Source organism: Dasypus novemcinctus, chromosome 6 (genome assembly GCF_030445035.2).
Source record: "Dasypus novemcinctus isolate mDasNov1 chromosome 6, mDasNov1.1.hap2, whole genome shotgun sequence".
Lineage (NCBI taxonomy): Eukaryota > Metazoa > Chordata > Mammalia > Cingulata > Dasypodidae > Dasypus > Dasypus novemcinctus.
The window spans coordinates 35,081,555-35,106,165 of NC_080678.1; the positions used below are offsets into that span (position 1 = coordinate 35,081,555).

A 24,611-nucleotide genomic window follows, 5' to 3' on the forward strand; every position below is an offset into this window, starting at 1 on the left:
CTGTCTGGCAGTGGCCTGAGAGACCTGTCAGTGCAGGACCTGCTGTGGTGTAGAAAGAGGCTCACTGAGCTCTTCTACAGAACACCGGGGGAGAGCAGCCGAGTCATGCTTCCGGGACAAGTGACGGCTGGCTGGGGGTCATCAGGGCAGTGCCCGGCACTGTGAGGGACATTTGTATCTGTGTAAACGGGAATTCCTAGGGCCACGCACTTGTGCTGATAGGCTGGGGAGGTCCCAATGCTGTGGCCTGGAGCTAGTCCCTAAACTCTTGGTATAAATAAGCCCTGAACTATTATGTGGACCATTGACCATGAGGTGCAGCGGTGCTCAGAGACGTATTCACCAAATGCAATGAATGTCTCATGATGATGGAGGAGGTTGTTGTTATGGGGGGAGGAGTAGGGTGAGGGGGGTGGGGGGTATATGGGAACCTTATATTTTTTTAATGTAACATTAAAAAAATAAAGACAAAAAAAAAAATAAACACCTCTATCACTCCTCTGCCTTAAAAATAAAAAATAAATAAATAAATAAATAAATAAGCCCTGAAGGAGAGCACTCACACAGGTCAATCTGCAAATTCTGGGAAAGGTGTTTCCTTTTTTTCTTTTTCCTTTGTTTTGTTTTGTAACTCTGGCATCCAAGGAAAGCTCTGTCATAACACTAGCTGGATACAAGCTTAAGGGACAGATGCCTCAGAGTCTATATTCCTGAGATAACACATTAAAATACCAAAATGTCCAGGTTTCAATGAGATTACAAAACATATAAGAAACAGGAGTTGATGGCCTTGGCAAAAGGGCAGGGAAAGAAAGGGAGGGAGGGAGGGAGGGAGAAAGGAGGGAAGGAGGGAAAGAAGGGGTGAGCAAGCAACTAAAGAAAAATGACATGACAATTAAAGGCAATACATGATCCTGGAAAGGATCTAACAAGGGAGGAGAAAAGGCCCAAAAGGACATTGTAGTGACATATGAAGAAAAAAACCAACAACAACCAGGACATAGACTGTAAGCTTGTTGTCAACGTCAAATTTCTTGAACTTGGTAACTCCACTTAAGGTGGATACATAAGGGAATATCCTTGTTCCTTGGAAATGGACATGACAGTATTAAGAGTTCAAGGAGGATGATGCGTACAACCTACCTCAAGTGTTCAGAAAATGGACTTACAGACAGATTGATAGATACAGAGAGAAGAACAAACACATAGTTTGTAGAATGATACAGCAAATGTGGCAAAATGTTAAAATTGGAGAATCTGGGTACCTGGGGTGATGGGGGTGTGCTGGAGTTCTCTGTATGGGGATTGTATTATTTTTCTAGATGTCCTATACGTCTGAGAGTATTTCAAAATTAAAAGTTAAAAAACAAAACAACAAGTAGTACCCAATTGCTGGTGACACATGGGATGTGTGTGGATGAACTTAAAATAAATTTATTTTATATGTGTTAGAAAGCAGTTATACCTGGCACATCCAACCATGATTTCATCAATATGTTTGCTTAGGACAGAGCTATGATTGATGGCACTGTAAGGCGGCCCCTGCTGCTGACTGTGCAAGCACTAGGGTCATGCCCAGGCAGGCCAATGAGTGTGTCAGACCTTCAGAACTAAACCTGCTGCTGTGACAGTCTGGAAATATAGATAGTAGAGATGATACCGATTGCACACAGATTCTTAAAATCTAAATTTCCGTGTACATTAATGCACCTTTTCAAGTGACACCTTGAAACTCCCGTCTGGGCCGGGCATGCAGCTGGGAAGAAGCTTTGGATCTAAGTGCAGTCTGCTCTGGGCTGGGAGAAGTTGAACATCCATCCCACTTGTGAATGGAAAGGGAGTGGCCCAGTGTCCTGACCACATTCCCTGAGGCAACCCTGGCTTTCCAGCTCTTAGAACAGCGTGAGCCGCTGAGGCCTGCTGGGAATTGAAAAACAGACAGAGAGGCCTCTCTGCAGGGATTGCTTCCTGTCCCTTCCACAAAAATCCACAACCAGTTTTTCTGCTAGTTCACAAAAAGGGGGAAAACCAGAGCCAATTGCACTGCATTGTTTACTATTTCCTTAGAATATGGGATCTTGAAGAGAAAAGAAAAGAGAGACAACTTGAGGAAAGGACAGAAGAAAATGACTGGAGCAGAAACATCTGGAAGGCTGTGAGGAAAAGCCAAGAGAAGACTGGACACTGGGAGATATCTTTAGGAGATTTTTTCCCCCCTGTTTTCTTCCCTCAGCCAGATGGAGGGATATCTGCTTCCGAATGGGAAGAGAGAGAGACTTTACAGTGATCAATGAACAGATTCTTAGATATTAATGTATCTGGGAATTCTATCCAAATAATAGATTTTCCCCTTTGAGTCATTATTTGGCATAATGATGGATTATGCTGATTTACTTCAAGGAAATGTGACAAAAGAGTTGAAATCCTTTGGAATAAGGAACTGTTACTCTAGAGGATTTGTAGTTATTTGACACAGAATAGATGTAGTTACAATGCGAGACAGATTTGCAGCTGCCCACGTGTCATTTGATTTTTGGGTGGGTGAGCAGCAGGACTATAACTAGAAAAAAGAGCAAAAGAATGAGTCATTTGGGGAATTGGGGTCAGGCATCAGTCTGCAATACAAGAGTTACTCTTTGCTTCCTGCATCTGCAAGTAGGAGTAATTTACAATATAGAGGAAATGGAAGTGGAGGAAATGGAAGAGGAGAAAAGGGAAAACTACCTAGAAACTTCAGAAGAATTTTCAAAGAACTTAATAACTCATTAGACTGCTTCTGTGTTAAAACAAGAGGTTATAGACACGGGCTGTGGGCTCAGTTTGCGCCACTGTAGCACACTGGCCAGAGGCAGCCCTGAGAACAGGACATAGGTTGAAATTGTAAGTTTCACCACTTAACAATTCCTAACCTTCTCTAAGATTCTGTTTCCTCAGCCACAGATAGGGCTATGTATATCTGCCTCACATGATTGTTGAAGATTAAATGAGATAATTCTGTGAAGCTCTCATAAAGTACCCAGTACTAAGCTGTCACACAGCAACTATTCAATAAATAGTATCCATTACTATTTAAAAACAATAACAACAAACTACTGGACCTGACTGCATTGAGTTAAGAGGGGAAGAGGGAGCTACTGAGCTCTAGGGTTGTACGACTGAGAACCAGGACCAAGCGAGGAGGCTCTAGGAAAGAGCTAACATGGGAAACAAAGTCTATGGATGCTCATTAAATAGGACTGCCTTATTACTCTTTTCTCATTTGAAAAAATGTGCATATCAGTGTCCATGATCTTTCAGCCCCTTTAACTCTGAGATCCTAATCTAATTTGGCCAAAACTCAAAGAGTCCAGGCTCTATATAAAAGATAATTTTTGCTCCTCATCCTTTCCAAAAAAGAAAGCCGGGGAGAGCTGAAGTTTGGAACGCAGGAGACTGATGAAACAAGTGGAAAGCAAGGCTGTCCGGGCACATGGGGCACCAGAAGGGGCAAGACTGCCCTCTGGTGGTACTTATTGTTGATGGCACAAAAGAATGCAACCTTCGGGAGCCCTTCTCTCTGGACAAAAGTCTTCAGGATTTACATGCTGATAATGATCCTGCTTAATCAACATTTGTTGAGCACTTTCTACATGTCAGTAACTGCGCTAAGTGCTTTACATGCACTTCCGCATTTAAACTTCTCCTGAAGGGCGTATTGTTATCATTAATTTTTAGAGGATGACACTGAGAATGCAAGCAAGTAGGTCCTTTGTCCAAGGTCTGTAGAAAAATTAGCCGGATTCAGAACCAGAAAGTGTGCTTTTAATCACTATGCTTTGCTAATATGAATAAAATAGAAACCCCAAGAGGAAGAGGGAAAGGCTATAGCAGAGTAACAAGAAAATTAGGATACGAGAGCAATGATTTTTTTTCTTTTTTTGGTGTAAAAGGGAAGCGTGGCAAAGATTAGAACTGTGCATCTTGTTTAAGACTTTGTATAAGCTGTCTTCATGGTCTTCTGAAAGAGTTGAACTCACCAGTTTTGGCTCTGCAGGACCCACGGTCACACTCACTGTCTCTGGTTTGAACCCTGGTGCTGTAGCAGTGACAGTGTAGACACCTGGAAGCAGTAGCCGGAAGAAATCACCATCATCTCCTAAAGGTTAGAAGGACACAAGTGAGTATGTTGATGGGAAACCTGCCCCCAATGGCACCTTGAAGTGAAAAGGGATCTGGGGGCTTTAGCTGACCACAAGCTTGGTTTACTTAGTAGAATAGGGAAACTGGTTAGATCTACAACAGTCATAGGCTACATTAATAGGAGTATAAGCATCAACTCCTGGGAAGCAGGAGTACCGTATTTAAATCTAGAACAGGCATTTTAATACAAACTCATGCCAAGTAATGGGTGACCAAGGAGAGGAAAGGCTGGAGACCTGCAGTATGTTTTGTCTGGTAAGGAAACTACATGAAATCTCTGTTTTGATGTTTTAAAATGTACTGTGAAGAAACGATCTCCACCTAAAAAATAAGAATGAAAACCATGGGTGAAAGTTGCAGGGAGGCAGATTTTGCTTGAGTAAAGCAAATTATGGCAATGAAGAGAACTACCAAAAAATGAATGGATTGCCTTAAGAGATTGTGAGCACTCAGCAGAGACTAATTCAGGGTCCTTTCAAAAGACACAGTCGTAAGTACATAATCTGCACTGATGAATGTGGCAGCCTTGGGATGGATGACCAACTGTCAGAGGTGTTACATGTATTTACTCTCATATTCATTGGGAAAGTTTGATTAAATGACCATTAAAGGTCTGATTTTGATGTATCTTCCATCATCTTCAAAAGTATGCCGAAGAGAAAATAAAATTCAAAAGAAAGACTTTCTCCGTGGTTTCCTTGATGACAGGGATATAGCATTTTGGCTAATAATTTTCCACCCTTTTAGAACCAATTGTGATGTTGCCTTTAAATTGAAGTGTACATCAATGAATAATTGAAATAATAAATACAGTATAGTATGAGAGAGACAATAATGAGGAAGTCTTCCTACCCCCCCCAAACAAACATCTGTAATTTCCTTTATTTATTTATTTATTTTGTAAAGATTTATTTTATTTCTCTTCCCTTCCCTCCCCTGCCCCATCGTCTGCTCTCTGTGTCCATTTGCTTGGGTATTCTTCTGCATACGTTTGCATTATCAGGCGGCACTGGGAACCTGCGACTCTTTTTGTTGCATCATCTTGCTGCATCAGCTCTCCGTGTGTGCGGCGCCATTCCTGGGCAGGCTGTACTTTTTTCATGCGGGGTGGCTCTCCTTGTGGGGTGCACTCCTTGCATGTGGGGCTCTCCTATACGGGGCACACCCCTGCATGGCACGGCACTCCTTGCACGCATCAGCATTGCATGTGGGCCAGCTCACCACAAGGGTCAGGAGGTCCTGGGTGTCAAACCCTGGACCTTCCATATGGTAGGCCGATGCTCTATCAGTTGAGCCATGTCCACTTCCCATGTAATTTACTTTAAAATACTTCTGGGGAGTCAATGTGGCTCAGTGGTTGAGTGCTTCCCACATTTGAGGTCCTGAGCTCATTCCCAAGCCCCATATCATTAAAAAAAAAAAAATGAAAAAATGAAAGAGAAAAAAAAAACAACTTTGGCATAGGCAGTGTGTTATTATACATATGTTGGATAGTTTAAATTATTCCCCAAGGCCTGTCATTTTCTTAACTGGAGGTTCACACCCAGGTTAGCTAAGCATTGGATCAGAAAGGCCCCACTCTGGAGGCAGTCACTATGAGGGCTTTAGCAATATCTATCTCTAAATAACACTAGATGCTATGGCAAGTAGTATAATTAATGTTAGCAATGGTTTGTGGATTTAGCATAATGCATGCTGGAAGTGAGCTCTTACTGGTAAATTAATGATTTTCAATATATGTTGATTGGCTGGAATGTTTTAGAGACATTTCCCACCATTGCATTAATGTGAATAGGGGTAAGAATCTAGCAAGCCAGGAAGCCTGTGGTCTTAGAGATGGTGCTGGAAATTTGATCCCTGAATAGTCCTTGGACCCAGCCATAAGGCTGGAGGATTCTGGTTGGCTGATTCCTGTCTATGAGGCTACAGAATTCTGACTTTAGAATAACGTTGCCTTTGCTTTGAAAGAACCTTTCATTTGGGATGTGTTGAGGTCACCTTAAAGAGTTCATCAAGACTAAACAGCTTGTATGAACTTTTAGATGTCTGTATGGTTATAAATATTTGCATGGTAACATTTGATTGAGCCTTGCTGGTGTTGAGGTCATGGGAGGTAAGCAAATCTCACTTATCCCTAACCACTAGGAGATACTGCTATGCATTAAAACAAACACACAAAGGGGAGCGGGTGTAGCTCAGTGGTTGAGCACCGGTTTCCCACATAAGAGGTCCCAGGTTCAATCCCTGACCCTGGTACCTCCAAAACAAAATAAACAAAAAGCCACACACACACAAACAAGGCAGCACGCACAGAAAACTCTCAAAAACCTAAGAGTTGTGCAGGATCAAACTGGGCTGGGTCTGTTTGCAACACCATTCTGCAGTGAGAGATTCTGTAACCTTCTAGGGATCAGGTTCCAGGTTGGCTCCAAGATCTGCCTCCACCATCAGTCTTGCCCTGCAGCAAGCCAATAGAATGAATCTTGCTAACTTCCCAGAATGGAGGTGTAGCCTGAAGTCAGGCACAAGACTAAACACCTTCTCTTTTCTACCCATTTCATACCAGCACATGAGCTATTAATAGCCGCAAGCCCAGAAAACACCCCTAACCAGTCACGCGTGGTAGTGACTCCTGAAAGCTGATAGAGAAGTTGCATTTACAGCAGTCTTTCCCGGTGCTGGCCTCTCAGGGATTGCTGGCTTGGGAAGCAAGAGATTTTCCACTTAAACATCTTAGTTGCTTGATGCAGCCTCTTCTATTGTTAGTAACCTTCCTTCCCCCAGCCCCACCCCCACCCCAATGACCTTAACGTCCCTGCTAGTCTCGCTGGCTCACAGATTGGTCCCAGTTGTACGGAGGAAGCGGAGGGAATGAGACCTTCCTTCCCACTCCTCTCAGCAGTGGCCGCCTACCTGAAGTGACATCATGGTTAATCCCACTGATGGAAATGACAGCCCCTGCTAGATTATTATGGTTCTCATCACGCACAATTCCCTTGATACCATGGTGAACCTGTGGGAACAAGTTTACAGTGTAGTGTAATGATCATAACATGTTGGTATAGCGTTCTAGAGTCTTCGACACACTTTCCTCTGTGTTTTCGTCTGCAATCCTCACAAAGATTATGGTAATAGCCCCTTAACTGGTCTCTCTGCCCCATCCCTCCTCTACTCAACAGAGTAGCCAGAGGGATTCTGTAAAAAGCTAAGTCAGATCATGTCACTTTCTGCTCAAAACTCAACTCAGAAGCAAAAGCTTCAGTTCTGACTGGTTATAAAGCCCCCACCCTGGCTAGCCCTTTGATCATCTCCTACTATGTGCTGCCTGACTCAGGCAATCGTTCCAGCCACCCCAGGCTCCTGTTCTCGTACTTGCCAGCGTGGCCTCTGACTAGAACCCCTTTTTCCTTAGATATCTGCATGGTTCTCTTTTTCATCTCCTTTAAGTCTCTCTCCAAGGCTTTTTTCATAGCATTTCTCATCTGCTATAAAATTTACCTTATTATTTTGTTTGTTGTCTATCTCTCCTAACTAGAATATCGGCTCCATTTGGTCAGGGAATTTTGTGTACTCGTAATCACCACCATATACTGCAGTGCCTGATATATTGTTGGTTCGCAATACATACTTGTTGAATGAATGAATCTCATTGGTAGAAGAACCCAAAGCCTATTGTATCGAGTCAGAGCAAAAGTCAGGTCTGAGCCACACCAAAAAAACCTGTCTGCCACTGGGAAAATACTTTGTTTTTTTGGTAAAGACGAACATTTAAAAATGGAATTTTTACCTGTTCCAAGAACTGGACCAGGGCTTCCCGATTACCCAGCCACTCACGGTGCAATTCATTTTGTTGGGGAAACTTGTTGCAACTCAGTTCTAGTGTGATCTCAAAGCAGTTGGTATGGAGGTAATTAAAGTCTTGCATTCCTAGTGGAAAGAGGGCAGTGGTAGATTTGTGTAACCCAGTTCCCACCCAAAGCCCCACCTCAGCCCTCTTTAAACACAATTTCTCTACCACCTCATCACTTCCTATTTTACCTTTTAACCTCCATTTATTTTTCTCCCCTACAAAAGCTTTCCCCATCTTCCCAGTCCATGTGTGTTTCTCTTTCCATTTTTTTTCTAGCTATAAATGCACACTTTATCATCGCCAACCTCTGCCTTTTTAAAAATTTTGTGACTTAAATTCACTTCTTGTCCTTTTTACCACTCCTGAAGCCTGCCTATCAGACCAAACAAATGTACTAATTTCAGAGGGGCAGATTTTCTCCTTGGACTGTGACGTCCTTCAGTCCTCGGAGATTAGAGGTGAGATGAATATTTTGCTTTTACATCCCTCTTCCTACCTGAGAACACATTACAATCTGAGAATAATTATCCCATAAAAATAGAATCCTAAAAAGCAGAGGGCAGCTCTATTTTCCTCTACTAAATGCCTACCTGCATAATCTGTAGTGCTTACTATTGAGTACATTTTTTCATTATTTCAAAGGATTTTATACCACAAATGCATTTGTGTTACCCATTTAATCACCTTTTACCACCTCTTTAAGCTGAAGAGTGAGAGCAGCTCTTACAGAAAGGATGGAAAAAGTTGGAGAACAACAAATATAGCTCGTTATACTGGTTCTCAAACTTCAGCATGCATAGTAATCACATGGAAGGCTTGTTAGCATAGAGAGATTGAGAGGTGAAGAATTTTCTTGTTTGTTTTTTGTCTGTTTTTTGTTTATTGTTATTATTATTGAAATAATGAAGATGCTCTAATAATAAGTGAAGTTATGAATGCACAACTATGTGATTTTACCAAATGCTATTGATTGTTCACTATGGATGAATTGTATGCTTTATTAATATGTATCAATAAAATTGATTTGTTTTAAAAACATGCAGATTGCTGGGTCTTACCCCCAGAGTTTCTGATTCAGTAAGTCTGGGATGGGGCCTGAAAAAAAAAAAAAATTTGCATTTCTAGCAAGGTTCTCAGGTGATGCTGATAAGGCTGGTTCAGACACCACACTGTTGGGAAAATCATTTTGATTGGCTTATTTTAGGGCAATGATTCTCAGTGGAGGCATGGGCTATGCTATCCTAAAGGGTTTTATATGAATCTAGGGTCAGGATGGGGGAGAGGGGGAAGAGGTAGAAAATTAAAGGGACCAAATTAAAAAAAAAAAAACACCCAAGATGACAAAATAAATAAATAGATATCAAAAAGGAAAGGAGGGAAACGGACTTGGCCCAGTGGTTAGGGTGTCCGTCTACCACATGGGAGGTCCGTGGTTCAAGCCCCGGGCCTCCTTGACCCGTGTGGAGCTGGCCCATGCGCAGTGCTGATGCACGCAAGGAGTGCTGCGCCACGCAGGGGTGTCCCCCGCGTAGGGGAGCCCCACGCGCAAGGAGTGCGCCCCGTAAGGAGAGCCACCCAGCGCGAAAGAAAGTGCAGCCTGCCCAGGAATGGCGCCGCCCACATTTCCCGTGCCACTGACGACAACAGAAGCGGACAAAGAAACAAGACGCAGCAAACAGACACAGAGGACAGCCGGGGGAGGGGGAGAATTAAATAAATAAATCTTTAAAAAAAAAAAAAAAAAAGGAAAGGAAAAAAAAGGATAGTTTGAAGAAGTATATTTGATATTACATTATATTTTAAATTTGGGAGGAAGGAAACTATTGCTTTCCTAATACAAACTAAAGAAAGCAAAGTTCAGCAAAATCTTGCCTGGTGTTAAAGTGAGTTTTGGGCCACAAGAGGTCGGCCACCTTCCCAGGATATGTGACTCCCTAAGCTTTGTCCTTCCTACTGTCCATAGGACCAACATGGTCATCAACCCAGTCCTCACCAGTGAGCTTTTCCGCTACCTGGAGTGTGGCCAGGTTAGACTTGAGAGGCTGGGGAAAGACAAAGGCTGGAAGACAATTCCTAAAGCTTCAGCCTCTTCCCTAACCTTCAGTTCTCTGTCTACTTAAGGTTCATAAGCAGAGGTTCTACTAGACTCATGAGGATGGGAAAGGCCCAGAGAACAGGAGTTTCTGCTCTTTGAGGTTATACTCCCAGTGGCTAATGTCTATGGTAAACCCCTGCTTTGGCAGATGGGCAGGCAGGGTAAGAAGAACATACATCAGAGGAGCTGGCTCTGGCACAGCCAGCTCCTGTGCTCATATGTTGCTACATGAGACACAACTCTACATCACTGAAAAAAAAATTCAAAACTAACATTCATAAGCCAGGCATTTCTAAATGCTTTATGTGTCTTATTTAACCCTTATATCAACTTAAGAGGCAAGCACTACTACTCTTAATGCACAGATGAGGAAACCAAAGCACAGAGTTTAAGTAATTGGCCTGAAGCCACATAACTGGTAAAGGGCAAGCCAGGTTTCAACCCAGATGATATATCCTCAGAACCCATACTCTTAACTTTACTACATCGTTTCCTCTCTTGTGCCTTAATCTACATGGAAACTGCAAGCTTAAGGGATCCCAAGTGATACTAAATACCAACCTAAGAGTTCTCCATTTTCCAAATCTCGATTTCAAAGGAAAATTCTATAGTATTCCTGTCCTTTCCATGGGAAAACTGGGGATTCAGAAGGAGAAAGGAGCACTATTCAACTTCAGCTTGCAGCAGTTCCCTGGATGTGCCTTACCCTTGCTGAGAGAATACCAGGAAGCCCCATTGGTGATGCCATCTGGGAAGTAATCCCCACAGTTCCAACCTTGGTGCATCCATCCATGTGCATAGGAATAGACCTTGGCCAGCTACAGGGGAAAAAGGCAATAAATGACCTTGGGTATTCCCATCTCATATGGCAACGCTCATCGAGCTAGGGTGACACCAAGAAGGTCCACCAAATACAAGCAACTGCTTATGTGGTTTAGTGAAAGAAAATACTAGCAGGAATAGAGAGGTGTTGGGGGTGTGTGTGTGTGTGTGTGTTGTAAGGATAGTGGACTAGAGTTGTGAGACCTGGATTCTGATTTTTCCACTATCTTGGGTCTAAGTTTCTTCATATGCAAAGTAAGAGGTAAGACTAGATGATATATAAAGTCACTTTGAGGTATAACATTTTCTATCTGAGTTTTGTGAAAGAATTCAAGGAGGGAGGAAGGCAGCCTTCTCCAGGAAGAGTATGTATTGGGGGGTGGGAGGTATTTGTTGGAAAGAGAGGAATATATTCAAACTCACAATAACTCTCTTTGATGCCATTTCATTATTATTTTATAACAGTGGACAAAATGAGATTACTGGAAAAGATAATACATATTTTATATTGCAAAGGAACAATTTGTATGATTGTCTACAATAATAATTAATCCTGTGAATTTTATTTTAATGTTATTTGGAACTATTTATGCATTTTTTATGTGCATGGACTGTTTTGCAAATTATGAAAGTAATATAGCCATATTACCATAAAATTGTAAATTAGAACAAAGAAAAATTCATATTTCAAGCAACTGGCCTATCACCAGCATTGTTAGTCTTTTGGTATATTACTTGCTTGTCTTTCTTTACCTTAAGTATATTTACTTCATAATAATTGCACTGTACAGTTTTCCTTTTTATTTACTTTTTCATGAATTTATGGTTTATCCCTCTAAGCAAAATGTAATTTACTAAAATGTAAGCTCCTAATGAATAGGGAGTGTTTTCAATTCTTTTTTTTAGGGACTCCTACTTAAGAGTGTCCTGTGTTATTTAAAAGTTCATCTGAACCCCAAGTTGTCCTGGCTGGACAAGCTGCTATTCTGCATACCTTCCGGAAAAGCTCATCATCAGGTGTGGGAGAATTGGCAGTGCGGCGGAAACCTCGGACCCAATGTTCAATTGATTTGTCGTAAGGGTAATTGGCCACAACTGCCCCTCCATGGAGATTGGCAGAAAGGACAAAGTTGAAGGAGCGCAGCCACTGGATCACAGCCTTGGTCTCCGGTTCCACCTGTGAGGAGATGAGAGCTTGGCAGCCAAGGCACAACTGGAGGTGCCAGATGGCCATTTGAATAAGCTTGTTAGAAAGTAGCCCAAGGGAGTGGCCTATCTGGGTAAGACAGAGTCCTACTATATATAGGAAGTAGAGATGGAGGAATTTTGACCTTTAAAATGATGGTTTTAAAATTAAGTAGCTGGAACTCTTTTTTGCAAAGTGAAATCTTTTGTGGAATTCCAATATACAAAATACTTAAAAAGAAAGTAGTTCTGTTTGAAGAGGGGTGGGGTGATCAGAAAACTTAGAGCCCCAGATTGAACTCCTTCTGACCCCTAAGAAAAGGTTCTCTGATTTATCCACTGCTCCAAGTGTTGTCTGAGGCACCCATATAGAAATTTAGGACTCAAATAAATTTGGAAAATGCTGTTTTTCAATAGTGGCATTCAACCTCCACCCTCCCCAATACATCTGCTATAATGCTGACATATGGAAAATACTCCTTTGCTCATATCCAAATTTCACGGGTTAGATATACTATAATATAGTCCAGTCTCAGCTATGTAATAAAATTCCACCCCTCCTATTGAATGTTGTAATTCCAGTGAGTGACAGTACTCCAAAGAAAGTTTTGAATCTACTTGGACTTTCAGTATAAGTAAATAGTTTACAGTCTTCAGGATTTTTGCTCCTCTCAGAATGGATGTACTTAGACACAATATGGCGCTAACGTTAATGGCTCCTCGTCCACCAGGGGTCAGCTGTGAAGGTCTCCATCTTTTCCATCCTGTGGTACCCTAGGAAAACATGTTCTTAAATTTTATCCATTCCTCTGGGTATGAACCCATTGAAAGTAGGACAGTTTGATGAGCTTGCTTCAGTTTAGAAGGTGTGGCTCACCTCAGTCAGTACAGGTCTTAATCCTATTACTGGAGTCCTTTATAAGCTGAGTGAATTTAGACAAAGAGAAGCCACAGAAAGCAAAGGCTGAACATTGAGGGAACTGGGAAGAGAAGGGAGAGAACAGGAGATGATGCCGTGTGCTTTGCCATGTGACAGAGGAGCCAAGGATTGCTGGCAGCCAGTTCCAGAACGCCACAGTCCTTGGGGAGAAAGCATTACCTTGATGATGCCTTGATTTGGACTTTCTTTTAGTTTCAAGACGATATGCTAATAAAATCACATTGTTTAAGCCAACCTATCTCATGGTATTTGCTTGAAACTAAAGCATATTCCAAGGGAGAGTGGTTAAGTCTCATCCAATCAGAATACCAAGGACAGCAATCCTGGTCTGTGAAGCAGTCCTTTCTTTATTCCCTAAACCTCTCTACATCAGAACAAGGCTATCTTCTTACAGATTTCTCTCCCTCAAGACTGCTTCATCAGGAACAAGAGAGACTTCCTTCTCATTGTTATTTTTCCTTCGGAGATCCAAATAGAGGCGTGAATGGGAGTCTAATTATAACTGGCTCAATTATCTTATTTTACTAAGTATAATAAATAAGAATTCTTCTGGCTGGATTATGCTGACTAATACCAAGTTATTTTTGATTTATCATTAACTTTGAACCAAGAGCGTTTTTCCTATCTGAAATCTAAACATGTCAGTATGATTTTTCATTTCAAGGGGAAGAAAATCTGAGAATATTCCATCTGGAAAACTCCTGCTTTACTTTTCTCTCCCCAGACTTTGAGTTTAGATAGTCACAAATAGAATGTTTAGACTTATCCCATACAGCAGAGAACAGTGTGGTTGTGATGCTTTGAGGATGAAATAGTTAACCCCAGGAGCAGAAGGGGGCCCAGGGGCAGGGTGAAGCCATTCACTTGCTTGGGGGTAGCACTACGGCCCCTGACGAGTGAGGCCAGGGAGCATCAAGCGCCTTCGCTCTGGGCTTTGGGCAGGGTATGCGCTCAATTCCCTACCCTTCTGGCATATTGGAGATCATTTGAGTGAGAGAGTAAGGGACATGAGGGAAGGTTTGGTAGCCAAGGATCATCTAGAAAGAGAAGAGGAAAATCTTTAGGGGTTAGACATCCAGAACCTCTTTTTATAACTAATTGTCGATGAGCATTCAGTTCATGACATGTAAGAGGGACTTCTCTTTAGACAGCTAGAATTCTCTTTTGACAGTACAGTGTAGTGGAAAGAGTGTTAGATTAGGAGTGGGAACACCTGGGTTTTCGTCCTGATTCCATCGATAACTAGCTGTGTAAATTTAGATTATTTTCTTCATAGTTGTAATAGCTACAAAACAGGGATGGCTAACACTGCTTGTGGCATTCACCACACAGGGTTATGATGACCAACTGAAACACTGGCTATGAGAGAACGTGCAATGGATGTGTCATGATGATGGGAGAGAGTGTTGCTGTGGGGGGAGTGGGGGGCGGGGGCGGTGGGGTTGAATGGGACCTCATATTTTTCATAATGTAATTTTAAAAAATAAATAAATAATTTTAAAAAAAATGTGTGCATGGAGAGCAAGTGTATGCAGTGGCTGAGTGCCTGCTTTCCATGTATGAGGTCCTGGGTTCAATCCCGAGTACTTCCCCCCCAAAAAAAAAAAGTACTGTGCAGCTATTTGATACCACTTTTACCTTCTTTGCTCCCACAATCACTAACATCAAAGATTTAGTGAGTATTTGCCTCATGGAGGACTCTAGACTGGGGGAGGGAATAAAAACAGGGAGGCAAAAGATGCAGTTATTATGGTCTTGAACAGATTAACATGGAGTTGAATTGGTGTTTAATTCTTGCCTATTTAGTTGATGGAAAAGATGACTAGAAGGAATTCTAGACGCTGTTTTTCCATGTTTCCAGAAGTAAATCTTGTATCATACCTGACTTTTCCAGTTGTCTGGAAGGGGCAAGTGGTGATTGGGGCCTCCAAACTTCTCATTGTAGTAGACGTAGGTGTTAAGATCAGGAAAGTTGCGGTTCAGGTCTACTCCATTTGCATTGTTCCTGCCAACCAGGTACCCAGAATTCTCCTGGCCCTAGAGGAAATTAAAAAGATTAAAATGAAGGTTTCAGAGTGAATTACATATTTGAAGAATATGGGATTATTTTTTCTGTATACATCAGCTTAATTTTTAAAATATAGCATTTTATTCTTCAATTAATCCCAAGTCCCAGTGGCATAGTAAAGGTAAAGCTCCCAGGGGAAGCTCTAATAAAAGCAGGGCTTTTCAGGACAATGGGAGCCCTAATTATTATTATTTTTAAACAGCTTTATTGAGATATGATTTACATACCATAAATTCACCCATTTTAAGTGTACAGTTTAATGGAGTTTAGTATAATTACAGAGTTATGCAACCATTGCCACAATCTAATTTTAGAACATTTCCATCACCTTAAAAAGAAACCTTGTTTACAGTTTATAATCACTCCTTATTCTCACCCCAGCCCTAGGAAACCACTAATCTATTTTCTGGACATATTCTATAAATGGAATCATACAATATGTGGTCTTTTGTGCCTGGCTTCTTTCATTGAGCATAAATTTTTGAGGTTCGTCCATGTAGTAGCATGTACTTGTTCTTCATTTCCTTTTAGGGCTGAATAGTTCCATTGTACAGATTTACCACATGCACCAGTTGATGGACATTAGGATTGTTTTCACTTCGGGCTATTAAGGATAATGCTTCTGTGGACATACATGCACAAGTCCTTGTATGGACATGTTTTCATTTCTTTGGGTTTATATCTAGAGTGAAACTCCTGGGCCATATGGTAACTGTATGTTTAACTTTTTAAGTAACTTCCAAACTGTTTTCCAAAGTGGCTGTACCATCCCTCATTTTTCATTTTAGCTCTTTACTTACCTCTCTTTGGAGTAGTATCTATTTCCTAGATTCCTTAATTTCTCCCGTACTTCAAATTTTATAATTTGCTCATGCATCTATTCACTGATTTATGCATCCATCTAGTCAACTAACATTTATTTAAATACTTCTCTAGTCAAAGCCCCCTAATTTACATCTGGGAATGAGACAAATGAGACAATATTTTTAGCCCTCCAGGAATTCATCGTATATATAGGGAGATTTCTAATCCATAAAGAATTAAAATATATGTAGTGATAGAGTAGTGATAAATTCAAACACCCTTTCATAATTGCAATTCCATTTGACGTTTTGTTGTGGCGTGGGAGAAGGGGAATAGGGTCCATGGAACCCCCAGGGCTGAGAGGATGGGGCACAAATTAGTGGTTGTTGCTAGAAGTAGGATGGATCAATGTTGGGCAGCTAAAAACTCACAGATGTACTGATGTGGGCTATGGGTGGGAGGCTCTTTGTCTCTTCGGAGATAACCTTAACCTAAGCTGTCTGTCCTGACTTGTGGGTGTGGGATGGTGAGAGGTTGCAGCCCTGCCCTTGGAACCATGGCAACGACTCCAGTCCCAGGAAACAGTTTATCAATGCAAACTCTACAAACTTTAAATATTCAGGGAAAATGCAAACCAAATGTGCTAAAAGCTTATCTAGAACATTTGAAGTCCATGATAAAAGCTTACCTAGGATGTGGAAGATATATGCTAATTCAAGCCTATTGAGAACTGAAACAAAAGGGCCATTTGGCCTTTCCTCTCTATATAAAAGGAACTTGAAAGTCTTGTTCGGGGCTCGGGTTTGAAACAGAAAGCTCCCAAGTCCGGCCGGCCGTTGATAAACCATTTTTCCTTCTCAAAATCATTCCTGAGTCCTGGTCTTTCTATACGCAAATAATTGAACCTCTCTCAAATTCTACAACAGTACTGCCACTTTCATATTTCTCTCTTCTTTTTGAAAGATTTATTATTTTATTTATTTATTCCCCCCCCCCCGCCCCCCCGTTGTCTGCTCTCTGTGTCCATTCACTGTATGTTCTTCTGCGTCCGCTTGCATTGTCAGGCAGCACTGGGAAACTGTGTCTCTTTTTTCTTGCGTCATCTTGCTGCATCAGCCCTCCGTGTGTGTGGTGCCACTCCTGGGTGGGTTGTGCTTTTATCACATAGGGTGGCTCTCCTTGCATGTGGGACACCCCTATGTGGGGGCACCCTTGCATGGTACGGCACTCCTTGCATGCAGCAGCACTGCACATGGGTCAGCTCACTACACGGGTAGGTGGATGCTCTATCAGTTGAGCCACATCCACTTCCCTTTCATATTTTTCTAAGAAACTTTTATTGTTCTCAGATTTCTCCTTTGTCATGGCATCCTACTTCTATTTTACTTTTAGATCTCATGGAGATTGTAATATAACTTTGAAGTTCTCAAGTTTCCTACATCACTTAAAGAGCTGATTTTTAAGTCTTGCATACACTTCGATGAAATATTGATTTTCCATATGCTTCTAGAGGTTTCACTGTTTGCTAGTTGGAATCAACATAGCTCTTAATGATCAGTATTAACAGCTATGAGCTTCTTCCATTGATTTACCACTTATAACAGGTTTCTGATCATTAATTAGTCTGGCAGGTTAGGGCTTCCATAAACAGGTAGATGGTGTATTAGTTCCCTATTGCTGCTGTAACAAATTACCACATACTTAGTGACTTAAAACAGCACACACTTATTATCTTAGAGTGGTGGGGGTAAGAAGTCCAAAATGGGTCTTACTGGGCTAAAATCAAGGTGCTGCATGTCAGCAGGGTGAGGTTCCTTAGGAAGACATGCAGGGAGAACCTGTTTCCCTCATTTTCCAGCTTTTAGAGGCTGCCAGCATTCCTTGGCTTATAGCCCTATCCTCATCTTCAAAGCCAGCAGAAGAGCAACCTCAAATCTTTCTGACTCTGACTTGCTGTCTCCCTTATCCACATTTAAAGGACCTTTGTGATTGATTATTATGGGCTCACTCTGATAATCCAAAATAATCTCTTTATTTTAAGGTCAGCCAATCAGCAGCCTTAATTCCATCGGCAATGATAATTCCCCTTGCCATGTAAGGTAACATATTTGCAGATTCCAGGGATTAGGGTGTGGGCATCTTTAGGGTGCCATTATTCTGCCAACCACAGGTGGCTTTAAGGTTCAGAGACTGAACTGTTCACTCCCTGTCTCGCTATGCAGATTGGTTTCCTCTGGGTATCGCAGGTAGCTTCTGGGAATTTGGGAACCTGATTAGCCTTCTCTTGGGAATGGGGTCAAGACCTGCTCCTTCTGAACAAGAACACAGACATTGAGCAGAGGTGGCTGGCTCTCCAGAGTTGGCTCTAGGATTTGGTGGGCTGGCAGAGGTTTTCCCCCCTTCTTCCCTCTCCCACTTAGGACAAGGAATGTGGGCAGGAACAAGATAGTTCTCTAGTTCCCGCATGGTAACACAGGAAAGACAGACAGACAGCACTAGCTCTTTCAAATTTGCCTGCAATTTGGAAATTCATGTCTTGAATTTCCAGTGGTGGGACAAAGATTTCTTTTTTTTCATCTGTTGAGTCATTCCAGCAGCAAGTTGTAAGACCGAGGAGGTCAAGTGCTTGTATTTGGTTCAGTATCTTGGCTCCATTTCCCTCCCTGCCTCTATCTACCTCCAGACCTATCATCAAGTAGGTTTAAAATATGCTTTAATGGGGGAGATGGGGGGTTCTATCACATTCCCCAATGGAACAGCAACTATCCCCCAAGTGCAATGGTTAAGACCAATAAAGAAGGATGATCCAACAATGAGCCCTTGATACTGATGACTATGCTTGTGAGCCTGTGCGCCTGAAATAAGAATTAGGACTACAACTGCAGGGTGCCTAAGAATTACCTCCTGAGAGCCTCTGTGTTGCTCAAATGTGGCCAGTCTCAAAGCCAAACTCAGCATGTAAATGAATTATGTTCCCCCCAACTTGGGACATTGACTCCCAGGGAGCCTCTCTGGCGCTGAGGGATTACTACCAAGTACCAGTTGATGATGTAACTAGAAAGTGACCTTAATAAAAGGGTCAACTCAGACCAGCAGACTATCTCAGCCTACATATCAGCCTAATATCAGGTGTCAAAAATGCTTTTTGACCTTGAATAAAAGGGGGAAATGGAAAGAATAAATGAGTTTGGATGGCTATGAGTCTCCAAAAGTGTTGGGAGGTCATCAGAGGGGTCGCTCTCACGTACACCTCAGCAGAATCCCAGAGACAGCCAAAGTAGGTACAAGCCCAGGTATTGGTTCTTCTGAGGGCTACAGAGACCCACACGTTCTATGGTCATGACAGATGGAGTTCAGTGCCATGTCAGTTGGCCCTACTTTGGAGTTTGTGTACCTGAGTGTGATGGAGTTGAACTCAGATGTGATCTTTGTTCACAAGCCTCTCCTGTTACTTTTATGAGACCTGTGGTTGGCACTGGGGTTTGGTGTATGCTCAGGAGACCTGAATCTCTGGGCTGTCCATGTGATAGTCAGGCCCTGAGCCTCAACAGACCTGCAACTCCTACCCTCTGGTTTAATGAACTTACTCCAGCCAGCTAACAGGGAGGTAAAGAAAGTCAACCACCACACCAGGGAGCCAAGAGTGCCTACAACTGCAAGCAGGAGAATTGCATCCATCATCTATGTGAAATCTAAGCCCCTTCTCGATGTAGAGGTGGAGTGGACATAACCATCCCAGAGTCCACAGGATGGAGGAATAGAGTATGGATTAGAGTGGATTTACTGATATTCTATTCTGGAACTATTGTGATTAGTAATGGAAGAAAATGTAGCATTAATTTGGAGAAAGTGGCCATGGTAGCTGCTGAGGGTAGAGAGAGGGAAGAAGAGATATGATGTGGGGGCATTTTCAGGACTTGGAGTTGGAGTTGTCCTGGGTGGTACTGCAGGGACAGTTGCTGGACATTGTGAGTCCTGCCACAGCCCACTGGGTGGACTGGGTGAGAGTGTAAACTACAATGTAAACCACTATCCATGTGGTACAGCAGTGCTCCAAAATGTATTCATCAAATGCAATGAATGTGCCACGATGAGGAAAGAGGTTGTTGATGTGGGAGGAGTGGGGTGAGGGGCCGGGGGTTATATGGGGACCTCTTATATTTTTTGAATGTAACATTAAAAAAAAAGATTGTAAAAAAATTAAAAATTAAAAATTAAAAAAAAATTTTTTTAATTTAAAAAATGCTTTAATTCACTCCCTACTCCCTCTCACAAACAAAAATGTTTGAATACAGCTTTTAAAGGAATGTGTCCATTGTGTAAGAAAGACACCTGGCCTCACCCTTGAAAATTCTAATTCTGTAGGCCTAGGGCAGGACCTGGGAATCTGTATTTCACAAACTTTTGCCTGTGATTTTGATACACAATCACAAAACAGAACCACTGATTTAAAGTTAGGCCCACTGTCATTTAGAATTTTATTTTAGGAGAATAAAAGCCCATAGACATTTTCCCTCATCTGCTCCACTGTAACTCAAAAATAAATTTAAATGGCTGAATGCAATACTAGTAAAGGAAAAACCTTAACGAAATATAATAAAGTATGAAGTATTTAGAATTAACCCTCAACCCTTCCACACACACACCCCATTCTGGGAAAAGGTGATATTTTCTCCCAAACTGCAAATGCAAGTGTAGTGTGGGAGGGAAAAGGGTATTTAGGATTTAAAGCTAAAAGTTCAGTGAATGAGGTATATTTTGCAATAATCTTCCCACATCTTCAGCATTTCCCGGTTTCCACGGCATTACCACAGATATTGCCTCACAGATCCTCACAGTAAACCCGAGGTCAGCCGGAAAGGTGAGGAGGGAAGGGAAGCCCGGAGAGAGGCCGCGGTCATGGCTGAGGGCGCTACAGGGCTGAAACCACGTTTCCATACTTATTATATTTGTTTGTTCTTCTCTATTTAAAAGTTCTCAGCTGTTTGATCTTTTGAGGGGCATTTACAGCTGAACAGATAGGACACATTGGCCACCGGCTCTTACTTTACTTCCGCAGAGGGCTCTGCCCTCTCCCAGGCGTCGCCCGCGCGCGCAGTACCTGGGCCGCCGCGACCTCGTAGCCGTCCGGGTTCATGGACGGCAGGATGTGGATGCGCGTGTCCCGCACCAGCTGCGCCACGCGCTGGTTCCCGTTCCGGAACTCCTCGCACAGGAACTCGGACAGCTGCAGCAGCAGCTCGCGTCCCAGCGCCTCGTTGCCGTGCATGTTCCCAACGTACTTGACCTCAGGTTCCACTGCAGGCAGGAGAAACACACATGCAGGAGGCGAAACGGTGGGGAAAGCTTGGAAACGGTGCTCTTTCCTAACTCTCGAAAGGGGTCTTTCTACCCCCCCGCCTTTTCAGTAAGGAATAAAAGAAAACTTTATGCCCCCTTGGGTCTTTTCCAGTAATCCCCGAGTCCCTTCCTAACCAATTGCAATTACAAGTGCTATAAAAATTCATGCCACAGAGAATAGGGACACCAATTTCTTGACCCCTAGCCTGTACCAGGCACTTTACGTTCATGATTATAGTCTTGTGTTGTTAACCCCAGGATGAGGGCACCAGGAGTCAGAGATTAAGTACCTTGTCTACCTCAGCTAGCTATATGACCAAGCCCAAAGCCAGGTACCATTTATAGTACCACACTACTTCTCAGAGACATAAAGATGGTGTTTTCCCAAGACCTGCTCTCATAAAGTCCTCTAGATTACAGCCTAACAGTTCTTAACCATCCCTGTTGAAAACTTCATTTTCCTGGACCTTAGGAAACTAAAATCTATCCTTCCTGTCTGATAATGTTATGTCTTGAGACATAGAGTAGGAAGGAGTTTACTTATGTCTCGTCCCTTATTTTTCTCTTTCCCATATTAACTGTCCAAAGTAAGAAGTGAGGCTTGAAAAGAGCTTCTAGAACCAGTTCTAGAAAAATATTGTTCTTGTCCCCCTTTTAAAAGAAAGGAGAAAGGAGAAAAGCTCTTGGTAAATGATTTCCCTTCCCCTCCCCCCAAAAAACTTTCTTGTCTCCATGACTTTTCTGACTCTGGACCTCTTCATTGCCTCATTTCCAAATCCTCCTCGCCAGCCTTCTAGGTGCTATTCAAATGTTACTTCTTCTGTGGAGCCATTTTGGACGTCCTTCCCTGCTGGAAATGAGTTCTTTGCTGAATGCCCTTGTATGGTACCTGGGGGTTTACCTTCATTTGCACAAGTCCTATTTCCTTCATTAGACCTGGCTTTAGGAATGTAGAGTTTTGTGTGTGTTTTTAGAGATTTATTTTATTTGTTTTTCTCCCCTTCCCCCTCCGCTGTCTGCTCTCTGTGCCCACCCACCGTGCACTCCCCGGTATCCACCCCCACTCCCGTCAGGTGGCACCAGGAATCTGTGTCTCTTTTTTTTGTTGCGTCATCTTGCTGCATCAGCTCTTCGCGTGTGCCATGCCACTCCTGGGCGGGCTGCGCTTTTTTTTGCGTGGGGGCGGGTCTCCTTGCAGGGCGCACTCCTTGCGCGTGGGGCTCCCCTACGCGGGACAGGGGGGCACTCTTGCGTGGCACAGCACTCCTTGTGTGGCAGCACTGCTCGTGGGCCAGCTCACATGGGCCAGGAGGCCCTGGGTATTGAACCCCGGACCCTTCACACAGCAGGCAGAAGCCCCATCAGTTGAGCCACATCCACTTCCCGTATAGAGTTTTTAAATTTCCTTTAGGGCTTGATCCATTATTGTTTATTTTAGTATACCAACATCAATCTTTCCCAAAGGAATGACTGTAACTCACAGGGATCATGTAATGAATTTTCCATAATGTATATTCTTTACTCTTATATGGTCTTTCCTAATTTCTTTTGGTGTTAAAATATCCTTCCATTTAAGAAAGGATGGTGAAAGTAGATGGCAAGCAGTTTTCTTCATAGTCTTATTCGGTAAAATAAAATTTGGAAAACTATGTTAGTCCTTGTTTTACTTTCCTAGCTGCTAAAACAAATATTAAACAAAGGGTTGGCTTAAACAATGGGAATTTATTGGCTCACAGTTTTGAGGCTAGGAGAAGTCCAAAATCCAGTTGTAAGCAAGGCAATGCTTTCTCCCAGAAGACTGCGGCCTTCTGGGGCTGGTTGCCAGTCACTCTTGGTCCTTACCTTTCCCATCAAATGGCAATGCATATGGTGGCGTCTTCTCCTTTTTCTTCCAGGTTCCATTGATTTCCACCTTCTGGCTGCTCCCCATGGCTTTCTCTCTCCATCCGACCTTCACTCTGCTTATAAAGGACTCCCGTAATTCAGATTAAAGCCCAACCTGATTCATCTGGGCCACGCCTTCACTGAAGTAACATCTTGAAGAGATCTTTGTTTACAATGGGTCCAAACCCATCAGAATGCAGTCCAAAACCAAGAACATGTTCAAAATGGGTACACAATTCAGTCCACCATAGTCTGACTTTTGGGCCCCAAAAAGATATATTCTTCCCACATGCAAAATACATTTCATTCCATCACATCCCAAAAGCTTCAAGCCATTTTAGAACATGCTAAGAACAAAGTGTCATCAAAATCAGTTTTGGGTGTGGTCCGGGGGCAAAATTTCTCTGTCTTAGTCCTGTGAAACATAGAAACAAGTTCTCTGTTTCTAATACACAAAAGAAGGACAGGCTTAGGATAATTATTCCCATTCCAGATAGGGAGAAATTGGAAGAAAACCAGGAATCACAGGTCCCAGACATGTCTGACACCCAACAGGACAAATGCCATTAGACTTCAAGGTGTGAGAGTCATCTATGGATCGCTGTGCTGTCCTCTGAGCCTGATGGAGCCACGGCCCCACCCCTTCCAAGCTCTTGCCCAGCGGCCAGGTCTCCCAGAAGGCCGGGGCACAGGCCCCATTATCCCCAAGCATTTGGATGGTGGCTCCTAGCACAGGGGCAGACCTGCCCTTTCCACGCATGTGGATGGGCCCACTCTGTTGGTCAGAGATCTTTTCGGTCCAGACTTTTGCTTCTATGATTCTGCCCTTGAAGTTATTCTTCCTTCAGTTTGTCCCTTTCAGACACCACTTCTGTTCAAATTTCTCAAAACCCTTGCTAGTTTTGTGCGCAGTTCCAGTGAGCCCAAACCATCAGACAAATGAACTTTCCACAGATCCTTCCTGGATAACTGCATTTCCAAATCCTGACTTCCACTGAAATGGCTGACTGGGACACTGTTCAGTCACACTTTCTTCAGCAAAGGGTCGTTCAGTTAAACCCTCACCTGGAGCCCTGACCTCTGGGGACTCACTTCTGAAAGCTCAGGGAGGTCTCTGATAGAGAAGCATCTGGTCTTCATCTCAGAGCACATTATCTGGATAGGCTCAGAATTTTCAAAATTATTATTTGATGTTTTCCTTGTGCTTAACAGTTCAATCCTTAGTAAATCATTGCTTTCTTCTCTCTTTTCACTATAAGCTGCAAGGAGAAACCAGGTTGCACCTTGCACATGTTGTTTGGAAATTTCCTCAGCTAAATATCCAAGTCTGTTGCTTTCAAGTTCTGCCTTCAATCTGACATCAGGATGCAATTTTGCCAAATTCTGCCACTTTATAACCAGGATTTCCTTTCCTCCACTTTCCAATAACACATTCATCATTTCC

At 42.7% G+C, this 24,611-nt stretch overlaps 1 protein-coding gene across 1 annotated transcript in view; it reads right to left on the reverse strand.

The window, feature by feature from the left end:
• The window catches only part of CPN1 (carboxypeptidase N subunit 1), a 30,354-nt gene that overhangs the window by 1,693 nt on the left and 4,050 nt on the right, over window positions 1–24,611 (reverse strand). The window contains exons 2-8 of the mRNA XM_004459195.4: window positions 21,045–21,241; window positions 14,953–15,108; window positions 11,941–12,123; window positions 10,831–10,942; window positions 7,967–8,106; window positions 7,093–7,192; window positions 4,017–4,135 (exon numbers count right to left, since the gene is read on the reverse strand). Of these exons, the coding sequence (XP_004459252.1) occupies window positions 4,017–4,135; window positions 7,093–7,192; window positions 7,967–8,106; window positions 10,831–10,942; window positions 11,941–12,123; window positions 14,953–15,108; window positions 21,045–21,241 (1,007 nt within the window). The remainder of the gene's footprint in view (window positions 1–4,016; window positions 4,136–7,092; window positions 7,193–7,966; window positions 8,107–10,830; window positions 10,943–11,940; window positions 12,124–14,952; window positions 15,109–21,044; window positions 21,242–24,611) is intronic.